This window comes from Helianthus annuus, chromosome 3 (genome assembly GCF_002127325.2).
Source record: "Helianthus annuus cultivar XRQ/B chromosome 3, HanXRQr2.0-SUNRISE, whole genome shotgun sequence".
NCBI lineage: Eukaryota > Viridiplantae > Streptophyta > Magnoliopsida > Asterales > Asteraceae > Helianthus > Helianthus annuus.
In genome coordinates this window covers 128,338,674-128,365,021 of record NC_035435.2, presented here as the reverse complement: position 1 = coordinate 128,365,021, position 26,348 = coordinate 128,338,674, and the positions used below count along the sequence as shown (strand labels likewise).

At 40.4% G+C, this 26,348-nt stretch overlaps 1 protein-coding gene and 1 non-coding gene across 2 annotated transcripts; one reads left to right on the top strand and one right to left on the bottom strand.

The window, feature by feature from the left end:
• Nucleotides 1–2,522: 2,522 nt before the first annotated feature.
• TRNAT-UGU lies at nucleotides 2,523–2,594 on the bottom strand. The gene has a single exon. It is a non-coding gene; the product is annotated as a tRNA-Thr (tRNA).
• Nucleotides 2,595–2,676: 82 nt separating this feature from the next.
• LOC110894463 (uncharacterized exonuclease domain-containing protein At3g15140) lies at nucleotides 2,677–5,198 on the top strand. Its single transcript, XM_022141691.2, has 6 exons — nucleotides 2,677–2,938; nucleotides 3,027–3,229; nucleotides 4,194–4,274; nucleotides 4,392–4,517; nucleotides 4,652–4,775; nucleotides 4,863–5,198. Exons 1-6 carry the CDS (start codon nucleotides 2,708–2,710, stop codon nucleotides 5,061–5,063), a joined length of 966 nt encoding a protein of 321 aa, XP_021997383.1. The 5' UTR covers nucleotides 2,677–2,707; the 3' UTR covers nucleotides 5,064–5,198.
• Nucleotides 5,199–26,348: the final 21,150 nt, after the last annotated feature.

The window sequence follows — 26,348 nt, the reverse complement described above, 5'->3', positions numbered from 1 at the left end:
AACAAGTGAGTGGCATAGTGGTTGTGATACGCGTTGTTAAGTTTGACCCGTGTTCAAATCTTCTCTCCACCTTTTCTTTTTAACTTTAAAATAAATTCCAGGACTTTGCACTTTAGCCCTTGTAGTTTGTTAACTGTGCTAACACGGTCTAAACCTAATAAACTAACCTAGTTAGTGGTGTTTCTTTTATGTTAGAGTTTCTATTAATTACAAATCTAACCCCATAAAATTAACACCGTTAACGCTTCCCTTTTATAAATGAACTAACCGAAAACCTTTATACGTCTAACGTTTGTAGCTCTGTTTTATCATAATGTTCCTAGGAAGTATATAGACATAATCAGGGATATGTATTTTATGACTAAAACTAGTGTTCGTATGCCAGTAGGGGATGCCAGTTTTTCCCCTGTGGATGTAGGACTCCACCAAGGATCTGTGTTGAGTCCGTTTCTTTTTATAGTAGTGTTGGATGAGTTGTCTAGATCGATTCAGGAGACAGTACCATGGTGCATGATTTTCGTAGATGATATTGTATTAGTGGTGGAGAAGAAATTGTGCTTGAATGAGAGATTAGAGGAGTGGCGAGCAGCTTTCGAAGCAAGGGTTTAAGGATTAGTCGCTCTAAGACTGAGTATCTTTACTGTGATTTTAGTGAAGCAGGTGACGTAGACGATACTCAAATTACCAGTGACGGTCAAATGGTTCCGCAGACAACTAAGTTCAAATATCTAGGATCGTTTGTACAAAGTGATGGGGAGATATATAGTGATGTAGTTCGTCGCATCCATGCTGGATGGTGTAGGTGGAGAGTAGTCACTGGGTATTGTGCGACAAGAGGTTTCCAACTAAATTAAAGGGGAAATTCTATAGGAGTTGCAGTTAGACCTGCTATGTTGTATGGAACAGACCGTTGGGCCATCAAGAAGACACATGCGCGTAAGATGGAAGTAGCAGAGATGAGGATGTCAAGATGGATGAGTAGTCATACAAGGTTGGCTCGGATAAGAAATAAAGTATTTAGGGAAATGTTAGGAGTGACTAGTATATCAGATAAGATACAGGAGGGGAGATTGAGATGGTTTAGACATGTCAGGAGGAGACAGTTGATAGCGCCAATTAGAGCAATGGAATCCTTGACTGTGGAGGGGAGGAGTAGAGATAGGCCAAAAATTACTTGGGATGAGCGGATTAGGCATGATTTGGTAGAGTTGCGCCTCTCTGTGGACATCGTACATGATAGGGGTCTATAGAGACGTAGGATTAAGGTTAAGGACTTTTGAGAGAGAGAGAGAGAGAGAGAAAGAGAGAGAGAGAGATAGAGAGAGAGATGATGGGGGGGGGGTTCCTAATTTGATTGATGTGTAGGGGCTTAGAGTTCCTATTTGCATGTGATTATCTTTCTGTAGCTATGGCTCTTTGTGGTCTTATGACTTCTCTTTATGTTTCCACCTTACTGTTTTACCCATTGACAACCTTAGGTCTGTTATGTGGCCGTGTCTACGTCTTGTTACTTGTGTCGGGGGTCTATCTGGAAGCGGCCTTTTTGTCCCTAGGGACGGAGGTAAGGTTTGCCTACACCCCACCCTCCCTAGACCCTACTATTAACTTGCTATTTGGGGGATTTACTGGATATGGTTGTTGTTCTTGTTGTAGTATTGTTTTTACATAAAACAATTGAAGATGTTTTAAGCATTTGAAAACACTTTGGACTACATTCAACATTGCCGATCCATTTGACCCGTTTCTTGTTTACCTGTTTGATACAAACTATAACCTATACGGCTATACCTAAGCGGGGGATGGTTCAAATGAAAACCACTTTTATCGCGAAAACTCGAAAACTAACTAAAAAAGCCTAAAAAGCACACAATTTTTTTTTTCAATTTTTTTATTAAAACCGCTATTTTTTTTATATAAAATTTTCTTTTCAAAAAAAAAAATAATAAATAAATAAATAAAATTTTGTAGTGCACATGTGTAATAATTCACATGTGTACTATTACCCACTACAAAAAAAACTTTTTTTTTTATATAATTTAACTAGCGAAAATTGGTATGCAAAAAAAAAAAAAAAATTTTTTTTTGTATGTTTTTTAGGTTTTTTTAGTTAGTTTTCAAGTTTTCGTGATAACTAGTGGTTTTCATTTGAACCTTCCCCTACCTAAGCGTTTATAAGTAAACATGTATTTTGGTTTTTGAAGGCCTTACAGTGGGACTAAAGAATTGGGTGAGGATACCTTTTGTTGTAGAACCATCTTCTCTCAATGAAGCTCTTGACAGACTAAAGTCCTTTTACTATAGGCATCCTTATGATTAAAATGGTTCCAGTTAATCACAAATGCTTTTATTTATTTACTTTCTGCAAACTAATTATCTAAGTTGCCTTAATCATTGTATAAAACACCTGTAACACATAATGAATAATGTTTATGTATTCCAGAATTCCACTGTGTACTTATCCGTTATTATTTTCTCGTCTCTGTGATTCCTCAACAAATGCAAAAAAAAAAAAAAAAAACCATTGCCCCCATGCAGGATCGAACTACAGACCTCCAGTTTACAAGACTGGCGCTCTACCACTGAGCTATAGGGGCTGATGCATTTCATTATCCACACAAACATCTAATAATAAACCCTAAAAGTTCAACAAACAAAACCCTGTAAATCATCATCTCACTTATCCTTTTCGTACGAAGGTTTTGAAAAAATGGCGAATTCTAGGGTTTGTCTTCTCCGCCATAACTTAAACGCCTTGTTTCCCCCTTGTTCCACCTCTATGCTTTCTCGGCCCGCCTTACCAACCCGTAGATTCGTTACATCTGCTTCAATATCTTCAAAAGAATCGTTAATTACTTCACCATCCACCGAACAATCCGCTAATAAGAACCCTCGTTGGAAGCCAATGTGCTTGTATTATACTCAAGACAAATGCACTATGGTAAAGTTACCTCTTTTTTTTTTGATTAAGTTAATTTTTTTTTTTAATTTATTTATTATCAGTTGATGGTTAATATTGTTTTCTGTAGATGCAAGATTCTTGTCACCTGCAGAAGTTTAATCATAGTTTGTGTTTGGAGGATTTTGTGGATGATGGTGAGTATAAAAACAGGCATTCTGAGGATTTGGATTATTTTCTTGTGCTTGATTTGGAGGGGAAAGTTGAGATTCTTGAGTTTCCTGTTTTGATGATTGATGCCAGGAGTATGGATGTTGTTGCTTTCTTTCACAGGTATTTTCTACACCTTAGCCTAAGTATTTTTCTTTTTCAAAATATTGTGTTTGTTGTTAATAGCGAGCATAGTGCCCGCTATAGCGTTTAGCCTGGCGATGCGGCAGTAGGCTGCAATCTGATTTTGGCGCCTCCATAGCGTGAAAATAGCGGGATTATAGGTTACCATAAAATAGCGGGATTTTAGTTTTTTTTTTCTGTTCTATAAATATACATATAAAAACAGCGTATACTATACATATAAAATATTTCTAAAAATTACTTCTAGTGTATCGCTAAACATAAAAATAGCGCCGCCATCGCTACGTAGCGTATAGGTGGCTTGTTGCTATAGTCCGCTATTCGCTATAAAAACTATGTACTACGGATTTATTGTACCCATTAGCTTGTTGCTATAGTCCGCTATTCGCTATAAAAACTATGTACTACGGATTTATTGTACCCATTAGCCTAAGAGTCCATGTGAAAAAACCAAAAGTTTTGTTACACTTTAGGAAAATCTCACGTCATTCCGTTCACAGAAGAGATGCTAGATCATAAGTGATGCCTGACCTCAAATACCACCAACAATCCATGACCTAGTGGTCTAGTTGGTATTTAGGTGTAAAAAATGTTAGTTAAACATGTTTTTGGCGCACTGGTTGTGGATGAGAGGAGAAATCTGCAGTTAAGTGTGTTCGGAGGGAGTAATTGTAGGAACAAAGCTGTGAGCTTTGTCGTGACCTTTTGGGATGTCTCCAGTTCTCCATTTGGGCAACCGAAAACAAAGCTGTGATCTGCTTGTGAGCAAACTTTGACTAAAACTTTTGCTCATTACTGCAACTTTAACTCATACATGGATGTTCTAACTTATTCATGTTGTAGTTATACAATTCGGGAATGTTGGATTGCATCACATAGCTTAAAATCTGCCATTGTTTGAGTTTCTACTAATATGTATAATTGTAATGACTTTCTGCTTCAGGTTTGTTAGGCCTTCAGAAATGAGTGAAGAAAGAATTAATCAATATATTGAAGGAAAATATGGAAAGCTAGGAGTTGACCGGTATGTTTGTATCATACGTACTGTGGATGACTCATCTGCAACTAATTAGAATACAAGTTAAAACCTCCTTTAATGTTAATGATCTGTGACAAATCGATTGGTCTAACGGCTCTACAGTGTCTGGCATGATACAGCTATTCCATTTGACGAAGTAATTGCACAATTCGAAGAATGGATGCAAAAACATAGCTTGTGCAACAAGGAACCTGATAGCCCCCTTCGTCGTGCTGCATTTGTAACCTGGTATTTTCATAGCTCTTCTGATGAACCAATAAGCTTGTTATGCTAAATATTACAGCTGTATAAACCTACAAACATTACTTTTTTTCGAATTTAAAATGCTAACTTAACTATGAATTTATGATTACGTGCACTAGTGGGAACTGGGATATAAAGACAAAAATACCCCAGCAATGCAAAGTTGCAAAAATGAAGCTGCCTTCATACTTCATGGAGTGGATCAACTTAAAGGACGTATATCTCAACTTCTACAAGAGGCGGGTGAGTATGCAACTGTCTAAACCTCAATTTTAGAAGTGTAATAAGTTGAAGACTGATTTGATTTTGCTGCGAATATAACGATTTTAGGCTGCTGGAATGCGTACGATGATGAACGAACTGAAGATACCGTTGTTAGGAAGTCATCATCTTGGAATCGATGACACGAAGAACATAGCGCGAGTGTTGCAGCGTATGCTCATGGATGGTGCAGAACTGAAGATTACTGCAAGGAGAAACCCTTTAATTCCGGAAAAGGTTGAGTTTCTCTTTGAAAATCGTATCAAGTAGTTGTTGTGCTCTAGAGGCCATGTACTTCTTCAAGTGGCCGTTGGTTTTAAGGTAGGACAAATGTGTAATTTCAACTGTTTTGACATATATTAAAATTTAGGTTAATACGGAATACCTTACGGATTTCCTGCTCAATTTAGATACATCAAAATGAGTTTTACATTGATGTTTTTAGTTTGATATAAATTTGATTTTTATAATACTTATTTAATAAGTTATATAATAAAACTGTTAAAATAGGTATCGAACAATGTTAATGAGAACTTTAACCATGACATGGTTTTTGGTTCGTCCGCAATAAAGTTATTAAACGATGTGATGTGGCTCGATATTTTGTTGAGCTGATTCATCACAAAGCTTACAATAATGAAAGTTTGTTCAAGGCTAATAAATCGTTTGATACCGACATCAATACACGACATCCTAACCTCGATTCCGACACTTACATAGAATAAATTGTTTCAAGATCTCCAGCTACTACTACAAGTGGTGTATGCTTGTATCGGTTTTGCCCTAACTGCTTATTCAAACTTAAAAGCGCGATGCAAAGAATTTTGACTTCCGAGTGGGATGACATAAACTCAAGTAACTGGACAACGGAGTATGTTCATGATGTAGTTACATCATTATCTTTAAATCTTTAAACATCCGTAAGGGAATTTTGTACATTGCAACGCCAGGATAATATTAGGACGTTTTTTTGAAGGTCGAGAACGCGGGAGCTGTGAATATGAAGTTTCTGGAAGGAAATAGAGTAACTACAGGGATGGAGTGTGGGAGTCATTCAGATAACAGCAGTAGTGCAACTGTACATGGATTGTATTCAGAACTAACATATAAAAATGGCGTCGCGGCTGTGTTAGACTTTTAAATCGAAACCGAAACAAACCTTTAAACTAGGGCTGCAAACGAACCGAACGAACACGAACATGACCTTGTTCTTGTTCGTGTTCGTTTGTTAAGAAATATATGTGTTCGCGAATCGTTCACGAACACTTATCGAACGAGATTTTATGTTCATGTTCGTTTGTTAAGGAAATGAACTTGTTCGTGTTCGTTTGTGTTTGTTTGTTAATTTTAGGCAACGAACAAAAACGAACATTGACGAACACAAATGAGCATAAACTAATGTTCATGAACACAAATGGAAATAAATGAACACAAACAATCGTTCATGAACAGAATATAGAATACACTAACGCAATACACTAACGCTTATTAGATATTTAATTTATCAGAATTTTGAAGTATTTAAATATATAAAAACTAAAAACACTAATGAACTATCGAATACAAACGAACACGTTACCAAACGTTCACGAACATAAACAAACGAACACGAAATCATTTCATGTTTGTTCATTTAATTAAACGAACGAAATTTCTTGTTCGTGTTCGTTTGTTTAATAAACGAACGAACACAAACGAACTTTCCGCCGAACGGTTCACGAACTGTTCACCGAACGTTTGGTTTGTTTGCAGCCCTACTTTAAATTGAAGTAAATTATTAACATATATAACGGGAAAGTTAAATATACATATAATAATTAACAAAATACACAAGTAGTTCATATGTCTCCAAAAGTTTTAAGGCACTCATCCGGATTTCTTTTGATTGATTGATCGGAATGATGTGGACACATTGCACTTTCATGCTGACTATCCTCCACAAATCGTCAAAAGCTATTGGCAATTTAGACCATACAATACAATTTTTTATTTATTTATTTTTTTTAAGAAAGTGACTGTTTGAAATGTTTAAATCACTTAATTGGAGATATCATCATAAATGCCATTTTTGGCTATTAAAAAGTCATTGGATCATATAACAAACATGTGATGATAAAAAGCCATTGGATCATTTAACAAACATGTGATGATGTGATTAAGATTGCTTATTATTTCATATAAGTGATGCTCCAGTTGACTTCTTTGTTTATCTATAATGCTTGTCATGAATGTAATATATATGCCAACATAAAATAGCCCCTTAACGTGCGAAGCGTACGTAACTTAATTATACATATTAAAAATATTCAAACCCTAATCACGCATAGGTTAAACACAAAATCACGCATGAGCAAACACAAAAATCATGCACGAGAAACCCCTAATCACGCATGTGGTCACACAATTCACGCATGAGTAAAATCAAATTACGCATGTGTTTTTTTGAACGGCAAATTTGGATCACTAACGGACCACTTAAGTATCATCGTGCCACCAGCGAAACCACCTGATCATATCCATCTCCACTAGGCAATAATGCTTATACACTAGTTCAGGAGGAAACCCGATAAATATGGGAAAAACCCCCTTGTGAGAATCGAACACAAGACCTAATGGTCCCAAGGCCTTATCTCACCCCCAAGATGCCAATAGGCTATAATGTCATGGGCTAATTACGCACGTTATATGCATAATTACGTACGTTATTTGGTGGTCACGTACGCTTCGCACATTAAGGGACTTTTGTATTTTCAACTTTTTCTATATATGAAAAGGATAGATCGAAAACCTACCTTAGTTAAAAAACCACGAAAAATTCATCTCCACCATCTATCTCATGTGAACAATTGTGGATATTAAAAAGATACAAAACGTACTTTTTCAGACGATGTAGCAGTCTGACAAAAGGCGTAACAACTTACACTTTTCTCTCAGACACTGATGTGTGTAAAATGCAACATATAAATCACATCAATTAAGGCATAAAACTAACCCTTTTTAAGTACTAATGTTGGAAAAAGAGTGTTTTTGTCTTCCTTTTGTATTTTCAGGATGAAATGAGCTCAAATTCACAAAAAAAGCAAAAAGACAACTAATTCTAGCATAAATACAAGAAAAGGAATAAAAGTAGACTGCCCGGACCCTCAACAGCATCCTCCAAAGCAAAGAAGAGAAAGCAGAAGTCTGAACACGCCCCGTGCTCAGCCAGCACGGGGCCGTGCCCAAGAAGCAGCATAAAAGACAAACTTATAGAAGCTTCCATTGCCCACCACGGGGCCGTGTCCAGCGGGCACGGGGGCGTGGTGAAAGTACAGCAGGCGCATTAATTGTAATTGCGAATTACAATTAATGAGGAGAGAGAGTGTCAGACGGGCACGGGGGCGTGTCCAGCGGACACGGGGCCATGCCCAGCCTTCTGTTCAGCCTATAAATAGGAGTGCTTGGTTTCATTCCAACTCATCCCTTGGCACACCACCTCTCTCACACTTCATCCACCACCCACCACCACCATAACACCATCATCCACCACCCACCACCACCATAACACCATCATCCATTGTCCATCGTAGAGTGTGTGAGTCATCTCGGGATCCAAGATTGATCGTAAGAGTTCTTGACAATCAAGGCCATGTTTGCCTAAGTCTCTTACATCACTTGGTGAAGACAAGTGTTTAGTATAATACTTTTTATTTTTAATCTTTTGCACTTTTTATTTGGTTTTGTATTAATGACTTTAATAACTAGTTACTTATGTTGAAGGTGATCTTTCCTTATCGTTTGTCCGTGGTGTCTTGGCATTATTTTACTGTCTATATAAAATAAAAGATTTTCACCATTCATATCTCCACGGTCTATATGGAGGTATGTTGGCTACCTGGTCGGGGGTTAAGGGAACGGTTTGGTAAGGGTCTTGCCCTTGTTCAGCGTTTAGAGGTCCTGCTTGGGACCTGGGTCAAATTTAGTAGGATCTCCTTCAATGCCCATAGGTATTGGATGGCGGGGATCCAAACTCTTTGACCCCCTCATAAGTTAACTACTATTAATACTATAACCCGGCTATTTAGGACTATATCCCTGCTGACTCAGACTACTTAGCCGAGGGTAACGTCACCGCCGAAAGCGGGGCCTACCACAATTTGCATTAATAACTTAATTCATTATCTTTCAATAATCCGACCTTTTAGGATTGTATCCTTGCTGACTCAAACTACTGGGTTGAGGGTAACGTCGCCTTCAAAAGAGGGGCCTACTACAATAACTAAGATAATCTCTTAAACAAGTGCAAAAGTGCGAAAATAATCAAAGGTTATACTAATACACGTGTCGGATCCAAGTGATTCATCTTGTCTATCTGTTTTATTTTATTTTTATTTTTCAGCATTTAGTTAGTTTTTATTTTTCTTAGTTTAAAACATTTTTCTCACTTTTTGATTTGATTAGACGTTGAGGATAAACCGGTATTAAAAGCTCTTGTGTCCTTGGACGACCTCGGTATCTTACCAACACTATACTACATCCACGATGGGTGCACTTGCCCATATGTGTGTTTAGTGTTAGTGAATATCGTGTTTTATAAATTTAAAACTTGGCTAAAAGTGTAAAAAGGGCTTAAGTATACATCAAAAAAATATATTACACCTAACGCACATCAAGTTTTTGGCGCCGCTGCCGGGGACACAAGGATTTTAAGAAAGCTTAAAATCGACGGCCTAATCAGTTTTTCAAAACCTTTTCAAAACGCGCGCACATTTTTCTGCATTTTAGTTTAGTTTGCATTTACAGTAGCCTGAACACGGGGCCGTGCTCACTGAACACGCCCCCGTGCTGCATATTTTTAGTTAGATACCCAGATACAGAGTCTGAACACGGGGCCGTGCTCACTGAACACGCCCCCGTGCTCAACGTGACCAGTAACTTTAATTAAAACGCCCAGATACAGACCCTGAACACGGGGCCGTGTCCACTGAACACGGGGCCGTGTCCAGCCTCTGTTTCCATCTTTATTTTTGTTTTCTGGTCCCGAGACTCAGTTGTGGTCTGTTGAGTGATTCTTATGGATCAATACTCAAGAGGTTACAACTACACCTATGATGAGGATGATTATAGGGGTAATTATTGCACTAATTGTCGTAACACACGCTCGGTTCAATATAATAACTCATGTCAACCATCCAATTCATACAACCACTATGAGGAGCCCAGGTACGAGCCATCAACTTCATACACATTCTATGAAGACCAAAGGTATGAACCTCCTCCCTCATACTCATATTTTGATGAACCAAGGTATGAGCCTTCATACTCGTACTTTGAAGATTCAAGGTATGAGTCACCACCTTCATACTCTTATTATGAGGAACCATGGCGTGAACAACCCACCTCATATGAGTACTATGAAGAACAAAGTTTCGACCCTTATCCGTCATATACTTACAATGAAGAACAATGGTGTGAACCATCTACTTCATATGAGTATTATGAGGAGCCAAGGATCGAACAACCGGATTCAAGCTTTGAGGATCCAAATTCTTTTTCTCTCACCGAAGTGACCAATAGGATATTAGAACACATTAAAACTATCGAACGTTACATGAAAGAATCTCGCGCAAGGGAAGAGGAATCCCGCGCAAGAGAAGAATTAAATAGTAATAATAACGTAGAGATAGTTGAAAATGTAAAAATGGAAGAACAAGAAAATGAAAAACCGACACATGAGTAAACAATGAAAAAGGTGAGTCCGATAATGTTAAAATTCATGAAGAGTCTAATTTTGAAGAAATTAATCTCTTGTCACCTACTTTCGAAAATCATTGTTTAATAACCCCTCATGCCAAGTTTTTAAAAGAGTTAAACACTAGTGCTAAAATCAAAGAAATAGTGAGTGTTAAGTTAACTAATGATCAAACTTCGCTAATAAAAGAAGACCCTTTTGAAATTAACATTACACCGGTTCCATGTTTCTTTCAAAATTCATTTATTAGTAATATCACTATTGATAAAGATCTTTGTGTTAACATAATGCCTAACTTCATTTTTGAAAAATTAAGTATTAGTGATTTTACTCCACTTCAAATACCCATTTTTCTATCCGATCGAAAAGTGATAAAATCAATCGGTGTAGTTGAAGATGTTTTGGTTCACACAAATCAATCGGTAATCCCAACCGACTTCGTCATCCTTGATGACGCCCCCTAGTCTTGGGAAAACCTTTTGTACAAACTCATAAAGCATTGAAAAACCGGAAATTCAACAATCTACCTCTTCAGTTAGGGGCATTCAAAAGGAGCATAGATCTTGAGCGTTCAATGAAATATCCTTTTGGCAATAATGACCCCCTAATTGAAGATGAAGCTGAACCACCCGATACAACTAACGAAGAAGACCACTTTGTCGAAGAAGAGATAGCCATAGAACAAACCTTTAAGGTTCTTAATCTAGATGAGCCACAAAATAAGGTGTCTTCTAAAGACCCACCCATTGAGCTCAAAGAACTTCCTAAAGGTTTGGAATATGCTTTTCTAGGCAAAGATGGTAGTTTACCTGTAATTATTTCATCTAAATTAAGTAACGTAGAAAAAGAGAAATTAGTCAACCTACTTAAAAAACACAAAAACGCGATCGCTTGGAAGCTTGTAGATATTAAAGGAATAAGCCCTTCCATGTGCACGCACAAAATTTTAATGAATGATGACTACAAAACAGTAATTCAACCACAACGAAGAGTGAATCCCAATGTTCAAGAAGTGGTTAAAAATGAAGTCATCAAGCTGCTTGACGCCGGATTAATCTACCCTATCTCCGATAGTCCGTGGGTAAGTCCCGTTCAAGTAGTCCCGAAGAAAGGAGGTATGACGGTAATAACTAATGAGAAAAATGAATTAATACCAACGAGAACCGTCACCGGATGGAGAGTTTGTATAGATTATAGGCGATTAAATGAAGCAACAAGGAAAGACCACTTTCCTTTACCCTTCATTGATCAAATATTAGAACGACTGTCCGGTCATAAATTTTATTGTTTCTTAGATGGTTTTTCAGGTTACTTTCAAATACCGATAGCACCAGAAGACCAAGAGAAGACAACTTTCACATGTCCCTACGGAACTTTCGCATATCGACGCATGCCATTCGGTCTATGTAATGCGCCTGCAACATTCCAACGTTGTATGGTGGCCATTTTCCATGATATGATAGAAAAGACAATGGAAGTCTTCATGGACGACTTTTCCATCTTTGGAGACTCATATGACCAATGCCTCGATAATCTTGAACGAATGCTATCCCGATGTGAGGAAACTAACCTCGCCCTTAACTGGGAAAAATGCCATTTCATGGTAACAGAGGGAATAGTACTCGGTCACAAAATCTCAAGCGAAGGAATGGAAGTTGATCGAGCAAAAATAGAAACTATTTCTCGATTACCTCCTCCATCCTCCGTAAGAGCAATCAGAAGTTTCCTAGGGCATGCCGGATTTTATAGAAGGTTTATCAAGGACTTTTCAAAAATTTCAAGGCCTCTAACAAAATTACTTGAAAAAGATGCACCCTTCATCTTTGACAAGGAATGCAATCAAGCATTTCTAACCCTCAAGGAAATGCTAGTCAATGCACCTATCATGATAGCACCCGATTGGAAATTTCCTTTCGAAATCATGTGTGATGCAAGTGACTTTGCTGTTGGAGCAGTCTTGGGACAAAGAAAAGAAAAGCATTTCCACCCAATCTATTATGCTAGTAAAACTCTTAATGATGCACAAGAAAATTATACAACTACAGAAAAAGAATTACTAGCAGTGGTGTTTGCTTTTGATAAATTCCGTTCTTATCTTGTTCTTTCTAAAACTGTAGTCTATACAGACCATGCAGCCATCAGGTACCTCTTCAAGAAACAAGACGCAAAACCCCGTTTGATCAGATGGATTCTACTCCTCCAAGAATTCGACATCGAAATCAAGGACAAAAGAGGAGCAGAAAACACTGCTGCAGATCATCTCTCACGCTTAGAAGACCCAGCTTTGGAAACGACCAGAGACGAGCAAATCAACGAGAAATTTCCCACAGAATCCTTGGAAATGATGGAGAGTAGACAAGAGCCATGGTATGCCGACTACGCTAATTTCCTAGCTAGCGGTATAGTCACCAAAGGATGGCCACATCATCAAAGAAAGAAATTCTTTGCTGATGTAAAGCATTACTTTTGGGAAGACCCCTATCTTTTCAAAATGTGTGCCGACCAGCTCATCCGAAGGTGTGTCCATGGTAATGAAGCACGAAGAATTCTCCGTCATTGTCATGAAGGTCCATACGGAGGACATCATGGTGCTGCAAGTACCGCACGAAAGGTATTTGATTCAGGATTTTACTGGCCAACCATTTACAAGGATGCACAAAACCTTGCAAAGACATGTGATGCCTGCCAGAGATCAGGTAATATTTCTTCCAAAAACGAAATGCCTCAAAATGGCATTCTCGTTTGTGAAATCTTTGATGTGTGGGGACTCGATTTCATGGGACCTTTCCCGTCTTCAAAGGGAAACAAATATATACTTGTGGCAGTCTGTAACAACCCGCACCTTTGTGCGTTGTTACTACTCGATACACTCGTTACGCCTAGCACCGGAGATTCGGATCATAATGTAACTATATCAATTATATCGCTAAATCGAAGCACAATCGAATAATTACGCATATTCTATCGCTATTACAAACCTATTTTTGGCATAACACTCGCGACAATGTCGAATAAGGGCCTAAACTACCCTTCTCGATGAGCGTGAGATGTCAAAATGTGAGTAATCAACGCTAACGAGGGTTATCGGGTGAGTACTATGACTCTAACCGTCATGACGATGATGGCAATATGAGTAAGTGGTACCCCGATAATCATTGTGGCACATCACATCGAAGAACGCACTCGAAGGCACGCGTAACTCGATCATCGAACTGAGAATTAACGACCGACTGTGAATGATAGGAAGTAACAATGCAATAAAGCTAGTCAATCAATAATCAAGCTAATCAAATCGATCATCAAACTCAAGTGTGGGGATTTTAGTACTTTTATACGGGTGTGTGTGCCTTATGTGTTACTTGTGCATGTTTACTTTTATGTTAAAGTGTGTGGTGAATCAATCAAATCAATCAAGACTCAAAGGTGAATCAAACTCAATAGAAATCGAACCCGAAACGGTTGTAAGGATGCTTGTATGTTAGATATAGTAGTTGAGACTAAAAGTAATTTGAATAGAAACTCTATCCTACTCTACTCCTCAACTATCGAACTCGAAATATCAAAAATCGTCGCGAAACACTCAAAACCAGGCAAGCCGATCGAACAGGGCAACCTGATCGAACAGGCTAGCCGATCGAACAGGCTGTTCGATCGGACAGCTGCTCGATCAGGGATGCTGTTCGATCAGCCAACCCTTTCCTCTTTTGGAAGCCTATAAATAGGGCTGTCCTTGTCAAACTTTCCACCTTTGGAAAAGCTCTGACCGACCAGCCTCTTCTTCTCACTAAATCTCAGATTTCTCTCAAACCGGTAAATATTTCGCTCTAATCCTTGTACGTTTTTGTTCACTAATCGATTCTACATCTTTCTATCTTTCAAAACTTGGATTCCATCCATGAAATCACCAAGATCTAGGTGTTCTTGGGTGATGTCATCATGGTGTTCTTCAAGAACACTAAGTTTTGACATCATTCCACCATGAATAGCTTAGATCTAACCGATTTCCACATAAATAACCTAAAATCTACCAAAGATCTTAACATTTCACGGTGGAAAAGGGATTGGAAGATGGGTTTTCATCTATCTTTCAACTCTTTTACACTCAAAAAGGTGAAAACGAGACTTGAACCGATTTACAAATCAATCTAAACAAACACATGGTTCAAGATTCGGGTTCTACCGAGAGATGTACCGATTTCGGGTTAAACGTTAAACTAAGTTCCAAACCGCCTCTGGCCGAGCTTGGGTGATTCCTGCACGAGTCAGTAGGCTAAGTAGGGACTTCAGCTTTGTGGTTCAACTCGTAGTCAAAATATCTCTAAAACATCAACAATTAACGGGAATAACCAAGTGATAAGTGAAAGGTTAACCGAATCGAGAAGCTGGCCGAACGGCTAGGCTGTTCGATCGAACAGCCCAACCGAACGACTAAGCCAGCCGATCGGTTAGGCTAACCGATCGACTAGCACTTAGACCCACCAACTCACAAAGTGTAGTATTGACGAGGTGCTGTTCGATCGACTACGCCACTCGATTGTAATCATTACTACTCGAATCATGAGATACTATACTTCAAAACACTTAGACTTTTCGAAACATTGGAATGTCACCCGATCGAACATGCCAACCGATCGAGTGACATACTTGCAAACAATGAAGTGCTAACCGACCGGTTGGGCTAACCGATCGAACAACTGTTCGATCGGCCAACTTGAAAGGTAGTACAAACCATCATACACAAACACATCCTTCACATCAAAGGAAGAAACAATCCACTTGAAGGAACCAGCCGATCGAGCCAGCCGGCCGATCGAATGGATGTTCGAACGGACTTTCAAACCAATCGAACAGCCCACTCGATCGAACAGCTGTCCGATCGATTGGTCTATCCGATCCAGTTTTCACTGTTTACTTTTTCCGCGTTACTCATTGTATTGTTATCAAACTATTCAGGCTAACCTATTCTCAGTGCTCCTTTCAATCCACAACCAACCCCTGTGAGTATACTTGACCCCTTTTATCGAATTTTGGGTGTAACATACGTTCCATAACAACCAAACTTATCAAACGAATGATTTAATTGGACTATTTATCACTTGCGAATAACTGTTTGCATAGATATACGTGATGCTAGTACATGTATGCTAGGACTTATACTCGTGACGTCCCACCAAGACTAGTATAGTACTATTTCGCCCGACGGGGTCTAGTTATGCCATCAAGAGTCGAGCATCGAGGACTTAGCTGGTAGTATCAGTTTTGTGAGTATATATGTTGTGTATTACGTTTATGCATGTGGAAATTCGCAGCACTTTCAATCTATCATACTACACATATCAAACCTGTATACTCGCCAATACTTTTGTATTGACAAAGTTTTAACGTATGTTGCAGGTTTAGCCGAAGTTTACATCAAATCAAGCTAGGAAGTCTAGAAACGCATCTAAAATCTAGGTTGTCGGATTTGAATTGTTCGAGAGGACAAGAAATCCGTGATAACTTACGTGATTGTATTGTTTGTTAGTATGGGATGACAAATGTAATAAATATTATCGCAGTATAGTTGTTATGGATTCTCTTGAGCAATCTGATTCGCCTAGTGCCGCGCCCCGATGATTCCGCCATCGGTTGGGGTGTGACAGATTGGTATCAGAGCCATAACTATAGGGAATTAGGCAAAGTTTGAGACTCGACCTAGTCCGGGTCGATGTCTTAGAAAATTGACCTAGTCTATAGTCTAAGTACCCACAGGCCGACTCTTACGAACTCGTTAGGGTTTGTTTGGGCCAACTTGCTACTCTCGATCGAATTTGTTGAAAAGTTACAACTATTGTGTGAACACCGCATACTACAGCTTCACACAAAGAGCCTTTCCTAAGGCTAGAAGGTTACTTAGCCTTTCCTAAGGCTGACACAATACACATGCTTTCAAAACTACTCGTACAACAAAACCGAGTGATCTAGTCGAGACCAGGTGTGAAAACCAATAACTCTCGATAGGATCACTCACTCAGCGTATTTTTCTAGCACGAGAACTCTTTGTTGAGCTAGGAGTGACATCCACATCTCGACAAAAGGTCTCCATTTCGAAATTCTGGTGGAACTCTCGGATTTATTCGATGAGCACAACCACAAATGGGAACGAAGTTGTTAAGACAGGGGTGAAACCCATACCTTAATCAACTGTTCCACTCCATAAAATGGTTTACAAAAGCTCTCACCAAGGTCACGACCATAACAACTACTCAGGCTACGCGAAGACTAGAGAGACGAATGTCAGGAGCTGCATCCCAGTGGAAGCATGAGTCCCCTAGGTCAACGCGTATGCCCGAACTTGTTGGGTATAGTCGGGTTACTTGGGTAGTCAACGCCTAAACACCCAAGGCATTCTATCTAAACTATTACGTATATGGTATCAATTACGTCTATGAGTTTTCAAATTTAAGCTTTACGATTTACCGATTTCTCGATTTATCGAATTTACGAACCTCGATTTACAAAGCGCACAACCTGCACAGCCATCGCAATCTAAAACAAAGACCGAATGATCGCAACAAAACAAACGCCTAAGTACTCGAATTCGCTTACGCTATTTCTCTCATCGCGTCCTCGCGAATTCTGAATCAATATCTATGTATAACCTACAACTATATCTATATATGTATTAAATACAAAACGAATCAACTATGTGAGAATTTAGGAACCTAGAATTTTCCTATGTGGCTCCTATGTGTTTAATTAAATTCTATACCGAGTTTTGATCGAATCAAATCGCATCAAAAGCTCAAAAATCATTATGATCGAATCTCATTCCGAATCCTTCTGTCTAGATGCCTTCCAACAACTCGATCTCGAGACGAGTAGCTAGGAGAAGAGCCCAACGACGCGCCGATAAGAGGATTTCCTCAATTGTGACCAAGGAAGTGCTCAAGCTCATTCCTCAAATTGTCGCGCAAGTGCACTCTCAAAGCCACTCTCGAGCCCCGGAAGACGTCAAGACGGAATCTGCATTCCTCTACAAACACTTCAAAGCCTGTGATCCGATGCCTTTTACGGGTGAAGGAGATGTTTCTCAATTACTCCAATGGTTCGATGCCATCGAGGTTACCCTTCGTCAGAGTGGGTGCCCCGAGGACCTTCAAACTACTTGCGCCACCGGAGTATTCCAATCACGAGCACTCGATTGGTGGACCGCCGAACGCAACAAACGTGGGATCTCCGCAGCTTACGCCCTCTCATGGGGTGAGCTGAAGGAACTCATGAAGGAAGAATATTGTCCCCCTCACGAAGTCCAGAAGCTAGAGAACGAATTTTGGGAAATCAAGCAAACCGAAGGTGACAATGCGAGCTATACAGCAAGGTTCAAACAGCTCAGCATAATCTGCCCAAGTCAAGTCGACACTCCGAAGAAAGCTATCGCGAAGTATATTCGTGGCTTACCAGAGTGTGTGGGTGATTTTGTCAAAGTTGCAAAACCTACTACCATCGAAGAAGCCTACCGTCTAGCCGCAGAGCTCAATAGCAAACGAGTCGTAAACGGATTCTTCTCCAAGAAGCCTGTCAAACGAGCTCATCAAGCAATCTTCATCAACTCATCCGACGATTCCCTTGGAGAATCGGTCGATGGTTCATCTGACAGCTCCTCGGAGGATTCTTCTAAGAATTACTCCGACAATGCCTCCGCTAAATCGTCAGGCGAATCCGAAGACGACGCCGCATCAACTCAGGAAGCCCAACCGAGCCGCAAACGAAAGACCGTGAGCCCAGACTCTTCAGCAACTGGACTGCCGCAACCCGAACCTCTCCGATCAGTTCCAGTTCAGTCTAAGCGCGCTTACAATGGATCTCATCCCCTGTGTTTCACATGCACGTATCATCACCCGCTAGAAGCAAAATGTCGCTATTGCGCAAATTGCAACTGGTATGGGCATTATACGTTGCAGTGCCGTACAAGACCGTGACCTGGAAGGAAGTCATCAGCAACCGCCGTCTCCGCAAGTATCCACAACAACGTTATTTTGATCCTAATGTTGTTGTAATAATCCGACTTATCGCTATCATTTCTGGAACTTATTTCATATATCATCGTGTGTGGATTCTATTTCTCTTACAATCGAGCACTATCTAGACGCTAGCACTATGTACTATATTATGTATTTTATCCCTATAACACTCTTAGAATGAGCTACGGTATACGTGCAAGGGACAACTAATCACGGGTGCACACGGGATTACCTTGGTCAGTGCACGGAGATCGTAGTGAAGTTCTAATGGTGCCATAACGTTTAAAAGCACGGTCAAGGGTCTTGGTCGTGTCAACAAAGTGTGACACCAAAGCACGGGGCATAAGTAGTAGGGGTGACGCGGGGGTACGCTTTACCATACTACCGAAACTTCGTGAAGAAAGTGCCATAACGTTTCAAAGCACGGTCAAGGGTCTTGGTCGTGTCAACAAAGTGTGACACCAAAGCACGGGGCATAAGTAGTAGGGGTGACGCGGGGGTACGCTTTACCATACTACCGAAACCTCGTGAAGAAAGTGCCATGTGGAGTTGGACGTTATTAGACCTATTATACTATTATGGTTAATTTGACACTCTACCATCAATCACAAGGCGTAACAAAACTAAACCGCATCACTGCGAGGCTTCTCGTAAGTCCGCGTACACAAATTGCCACATCGATGAACTTAGGTAAGTTCACCCCGAAGAGCAATTGGAGCAACGCGAGACTGGTCGTAAAGTCTAGAACGCAACTTAATCGCAGTTTTGCCGGATCAATCTCGCAATCAAATCATTCGATAAGTGGCTCGAAATCGCAATCGCATCATGTGTTTGTCTAGAAATCTTTAACGCTAGTTGTTGTCAATTGTGTGAACTTCTATCAGCTGGTGTGGATCGCCTATTGTGGATTCGCTAGACGAGTATCGAGAACCACTCGCCGCCTTCCACTCTTAACGCGCCTCGCACCTAATCCACCAACTCGATACTCTTATCATGGTTCGCTATTACTTATCAATGCACGCATTCTACGTGTCATGTTAGCGCACAAGACCTCGCTTCACGAGACGAAACTAACAAGGTTGAAACATGGTGATGTTTTGACCATATTAGTTGACTTTGTGGAAAAAGGCCGTGTGGGCTAGCCTTAGTACTATTCGTGGTGTAATCAGTTCAATCAATCGTCTATCACTCGCAACGCAACAATCGTCGCTTATCAATCTGTTGAAATCTATTGTCTATCGATGTTCGAAAGTTACTTGGAAGTCATCGCAGGTGGTGTAATGTTAGGGTGCATGACATTGCTTCACAAGATAAAACTAATATGGAAACATGGTGTTGGTCATATTAGCAAGTCTTGTGGAAACGTGCCATGCGAACTTCGTGTGTAATCAAATCGAAATCTCATTTGTTCGAATCAAAATCGTGTCATTCGTTGCCCAACCAAGCATACCATATCAGCGTTATGCGACCGGACTACTCGCACCCGCTGCCTACGCTTGGTTTGCATCCAACTTATTTCTATCCAAAACTAGGTCTAGCACCTCATCGCTAGGATCAAAGGAATCGAAATTCTATCTGTGTCTTATCGGCACGCATGACACTGCCTCATGAAACAGAGTTAATATGGGTAAAGCATGGTGGATACGCCGCTGGTACTTCCTATATATAAGTGTTTTAACCATATTAACGAACTTTTGTGGGAAGGTGCCACGTGGGGCCCGATGTAAGTTATTTTTCCATAGTATTAAGGAAAACCTATTTCTATAAAATTTTTACTAAAACCGTTGGACAAATGAAATTCCTTACAACATGGAGAAAACATTGAATCAGTTTGGCTCCGTGCCCAATGAAAATTTCATAAGTCCAATTCTTTTCTTAAAAACCTTTGCAATGACCGACAGGAATCTTCCCGAGAACGAGGGTTCGGCAGTCGAGTTCCGCTCGAACCCACGTTGTAGGAAAGTTTTCTTAAAACTTATTTTGCCACCTGATTCTTTTAAGACGTATAACTCACAACCTATTATCAACCAACAAAAACCCTCCCCATAGCGCTGGGGTGGACATCGATACAGTCAACGCCGCGCCATGAGGAGATTTTCCTAAATAACTTCGAAGATTAATCGAGTATTGGTAAGTTTAAAACGCTATGGAATTGCTTTTTGTGTGTGTTATCACTTTTAACTAATCGAATCGTATCTTCTCTCCGTTTTCACTCGTCAAATCATAATCGATCGCTCGTTATCTAGACGCTAATAATCTCTACTCTCAATCGCATCAACTCTTACGACCCTACTATTGGATTAATTTCGGGACGAAATTTCCTAAAGGAGGGGATACTGTAACAACCCGCACCTTTGTGCGTTGTTACTACTCGATACACTCGTTACGCCTAGCACCGGAGATTCGGATCATAATGTAACTATATCAATTATATCGCTAAATCGAAGCACAATCGAATAATTACGCATATTCTATCGCTATTACAAACCTATTTTTGGCATAACACTCGCGACAATGTCGAATAAGGGCCTAAACTACCCTTCTCGATGAGCGTGAGATGTCAAAATGTGAGTAATCAACGCTAACGAGGGTTATCGGGTGAGTACTATGACTCTAACCGTCATGACGATGATGGCAATATGAGTAAGTGGTACCCCGATAATCATTGTGGCACATCACATCGAAGAACGCACTCGAAGGCACGCGTAACTCGATCATCGAACTGAGAATTAACGACCGACTGTGAATGATAGGAAGTAACAATGCAATAAAGCTAGTCAATCAATAATCAAGCTAATCAAATCGATCATCAAACTCAAGTGTGGGGATTTTAGTACTTTTATACGGGTGTGTGTGCCTTATGTGTTACTTGTGCATGTTTACTTTTATGTTAAAGTGTGTGGTGAATCAATCAAATCAATCAAGACTCAAAGGTGAATCAAACTCAATAGAAATCGAACCCGAAACGGTTGTAAGGATGCTTGTATGTTAGATATAGTAGTTGAGACTAAAAGTAATTTGAATAGAAACTCTATCCTACTCTACTCCTCAACTATCGAACTCGAAATATCAAAAATCGTCGCGAAACACTCAAAACCAGGCAAGCCGATCGAACAGGGCAACCTGATCGAACAGGCTAGCCGATCGAACAGGCTGTTCGATCGGACAGCTGCTCGATCAGGGATGCTGTTCGATCAGCTAACCCTTTCCTCTTTTGGAAGCCTATAAATAGGGCTGTCCTTGTCAAACTTTCCACCTTTGGAAAAGCTCTGACCGACCAGCCTCTTCTTCTCACTAAATCTCAGATTTCTCTCAAACCGGTAAATATTTCGCTCTAATCCTTGTACGTTTTTGTTCACTAATCGATTCTACATCTTTCTATCTTTCAAAACTTGGATTCCATCCATGAAATCACCAAGATCTAGGTGTTCTTGGGTGATGTCATCATGGTGTTCTTCAAGAACACTAAGTTTTGACATCATTCCACCATGAATAGCTTAGATCTAACCGATTTCCACATAAATAACCTAAAATCTACCAAAGATCTTAACATTTCACGGTGGAAAAGGGATTGGAAGATGGGTTTTCATCTATCTTTCAACTCTTTTACACTCAAAAAGGTGAACACGAGACTTGAACCGATTTACAAATCAATCTAAACAAACACATGGTTCAAGATTCGGGTTCTACCGAGAGATGTACCGATTTCGGGTTAAACGTTAAACTAAGTTCCAAACCGCCTCTGGCCGAGCTTGGGTGATTCCTGCTCGAGTCAGTAGGCTAAGTAGGGACTTCAGCTTTGTGGTTCAACTCGTAGTCAAAATATCTCTAAAACATCAACAATTAACGGGAATAACCAAGTGATAAGTGAAAGGTTAACCGAATCGAGAAGCTGGCCGAACGGCTAGGCTGTTCGATCGAACAGCCCAACCGAACGACTAAGCCAGCCGATCGGTTAGGCTAACCGATCGACTAGCACTTAGACCCACCAACTCACAAAGTGTAGTATTGACGAGGTGCTGTTCGATCGACTACGCCACTCGATTGTAATCATTACTACTCGAATCATGAGATACTATACTTCAAAACACTTAGACTTTTCGAAACATTGGAATGTCACCCGATCGAACATGCCAACCGATCGAGTGACATACTTGCAAACAATGAAGTGCTAACCGACCGGTTGGGCTAACCGATCGAACAGCTGTTCGATCGGCCAACTTGAAAGGTAGTACAAACCATCATACACAAACACATCCTTCACATCAAAGGAAGAAACAATCCACTTGAAGGAACCAGCCGATCGAGCCAGCCGGCCGATCGAATGGATGTTCGAACGGACTTTCAAACCAATCGAACAGCCCACTCGATCGAACAGCTGTCCGATCGATTGGTCTATCCGATCCAGTTTTCACTGTTTACTTTTTCCGCGTTACTCATTGTATTGTTATCAAACTATTCAGGCTAACCTATTCTCAGTGCTCCTTTCAATCCACAACCAACCCCTGTGAGTATACTTGACCCCTTTTATCGAATTTTGGGTGTAACATACGTTCCATAACAACCAAACTTATCAAACGAATGATTTAATTGGACTATTTATCACTTGCGAATAACTGTTTGCATAGATATACGTGATGCTAGTACATGTATGCTAGGACTTATACTCGTGACGTCCCACCAAGACTAGTATAGTACTATTTCGCCCGACGGGGTCTAGTTATGCCATCAAGAGTCGAGCATCGAGGACTTAGCTGGTAGTATCAGTTTTGTGAGTATATATGTTGTGTATTACGTTTATGCATGTGGAAATTCGCAGCACTTTCAATCTATCATACTACACATATCAAACCTGTATACTCGCCAATACTTTTGTATTGACAAAGTTTTAACGTATGTTGCAGGTTTAGCCGAAGTTTACATCAAATCAAGCTAGGAAGTCTAGAAACGCATCTAAAATCTAGGTTGTCGGATTTGAATTGTTCGAGATGACAAGAAATCCGTGATAACTTACGTGATTGTATTGTTTGTTAGTATGGGATGACAAATGTAATAAATATTATCGCAGTATAGTTGTTATGGATTCTCTTGAGCAATCTGATTCGCCTAGTGCCGCGCCCCGATGATTCCGCCATCGGTTGGGGTGTGACACAGTCGATTACTTGTCTAAATGGGCGGAAGCCGAGGCTCTTCCAACAAATGATGGAAGAGTAGTGGTAAAATTTCTGAAAAAACTGTTTTCTCGCTTCGGGACACCAAAGGCTTTGATAAGTGATAGAGGTACCCATTTTTGCAATCATCAACTCGAAAAAATATTAACAAGGTATGGGGTCTATCACCGGGTCTCAACAGCGTATCACCCTCAAACAAATGGGCAAGCCGAAGTGACTAATCGAGGTTTAAAACGAATACTTGAAAAAACCGTAGGAATAAATAAAAAAGAATGGGCCGACAAATTAGACGATGCTTTATGGGCTTTTTCGAACTGCTTATAAAACCACTATAGGCACAACCCCATATAAGCTTGCCAGTAGAAATAGCTCACAAAGCCTACTGGGCAATAAAAAATGTGAACTTAGATTTAGAAACTGCCGGTAAAAATCGATTTTGTCAAATAAATGAATTAGACGAGCTAAGGAATTATGCATATTCTAACTCCGAAATTTATAAGGAAAGAATGAAAAATTTACATGATAAATATATTAAATCTAATGAATTTCGGGTAGGAGATCAAGTTCTATTGTTTAATTCACGACTTCGATTATTTCCTGGTAAGCTAAAATCTAGGTGGTCAGGACCTTTTTCCGTCACCCATGTTTTTCCGCACGGTGCAGTAGAAATTAAAACTCGAAATGGGATACCATTCAAAGTCAATGGCCAACGGCTAAAACTCTACCGAGGATCCATTGAGGATGAGGAAGAGGAGATCTCACTTCAAACGGTTAACGAATAAACTCATACCCGACATGTTACGAACAGGTAAGTGTACGTTTAAAAACCGGTAAGTCTTCTAGCCATTTTCGGAAATAAGGGGAATGCACACGAGCACATAAAAAAAAATTTCAAAAACTTTGCTCGGCACGGGGCCGTGTCCGCTGGACACGGGGCCGTGTCGAGGCAACTGTCGGGATAAAACCCTCTTTTCATAACAGTTACCTCATTCCACACGCCCCGTATTGCCGAAAACGCTCTGGTTTCAGGCGATTTTCCGCAGATTTCCGACGTCACTACCGAGTTTAACAACATCAAGGTATGATTCTATCATCTTTAGTAGTTAGATTAGTTACTTGCATGTAGTTAAAACATCAAAAATTGGGGAAAAATCTAGGGTTCTTCGTGTTCATCCGGATCGGACTTCAAATTTTTGATGAAATCTGTTAGTATTAGTTTAGATTAGTGTAGTAGAAAGTAAATAAACATGTATTGTTGATAGATTCGTTCGATTTTCCACTAAAACCCCAAACCCTTGTTTTTGAACCGAAAAACACGAAATTGGAAGGGTAAACGGTTTGTTTTGAAAAAAACGACACTTAGGGTTTCATTTTCGGGGGAAACCGCTACTATTGGGCTAAAAATTTTCAGGTTTTCGAAACCGGGACGAAAAATGAACTTTTTGGGTTACAGACGCCTGGACACGGGGCCGTGTCCGCTGAACACGGGGCCGTGTCCAGCCCACTGTTTGCAGTTTCACCCCAAATATCCTTGTTTCATACTAACTTCTAATGTATTCTTTCAGATGTCAAAATTCACAAGGTTCAACGCAAGCGAACTTGACGCTAGGGCGCGGTATGAGATACTACAAACAAGACCGGAGGAGTACCCTAGGCGGGCATGTACCAACTTGTTAACCATGGTGAATCAACTTGACCGATTCAACAACATCGTGAGAGGGCCACTTGCAGTTGCATTAAACACCCGACTTCGGTCGGTGCATCAATGCACAATGGAGTTTTACAGTACTTTTGTTTCAACTCAAGGTGTGACCCGTTTGACAATGTGGGGGTCACATTTCGATGTGGAGGGACAACGTACTCAATCTCCATGGCACAGTTTGGATCTATCATAGGGCTATATGGTGAAGAAGAATCGGGAAATGAAGAGAATACTGGGGGGCTACGAGACTTGGATGAAACCGAACGCCAAGCCGCATGGGCTCAAATAGGTGAAGGAATCTACAACCCTAGCAGCACTAAAAGCACCAAACTGAGGGACCCGCTATACCGCTACATTCACAGGCTCCTCACTTACTTGCTGAACCAGCGTCACGACAGTAGTGGCGTTGTGGGGTTGAAAGATTTGGTTGTCCTTCACTGCGTCCACAACCAAAACCCTCTCGATGTTCCATATCTCCTACTGCGAAACATGCATCTCAACCGCCTTGCTAGAGCTCCAACACCTATCTTCTTTGGGGGATGGGTGTACCGTCTTTTCAAGCACTTCACGAACATTCCAAGGTCCTTTCAAAGAAGTCCATGGTCGGGACGAGTCGACTACCACATTTGCCCGGCCATGAACTTGCTTTATGAGGCAGAAGACGGGACGGTGAGCTTTCAAAGGACGCAAGGTTATGCATGGAACCCGCAGGAGGCTTTAGTTCTTCATGCACCACCTCCCCAATACCAATACCAACCCCATGGCGATCCGGGTCAATCCTCCTCACAAGGAGGCGGTTTTCCTAACTTTCAAAGTTTACATGATCTTTTGCAGGAAAACCTCATGTGCACCAGGAACGCCTATAATCTCGCCAACAACACCTACCACCGGGTCGGAGCTATTGAGCGCAACATCAACGATATACAAGATGATATCGGCAGCATCCGG

What these genes read in the sequence shown, in the direction of transcription:
- LOC110894463 (XM_022141691.2), top strand. Translation starts at nt 2,708, where the DNA reads ATGGCGAATTCTAGGGTTTGTCTTCTCCGCCATAACTTAAACGCCTTG. An exon ending in CTCAAGACAAATGCACTATG is followed by an intron (nt 2,939 to 3,026) that starts GTAAAGTTACCT and finishes TGTTTTCTGTAG; the next exon opens with ATGCAAGATTCTTGTCACCT. An exon ending in GGAAAGCTAGGAGTTGACCG is followed by an intron (nt 4,275 to 4,391) that starts GTATGTTTGTAT and finishes ACGGCTCTACAG; the next exon opens with TGTCTGGCATGATACAGCTA.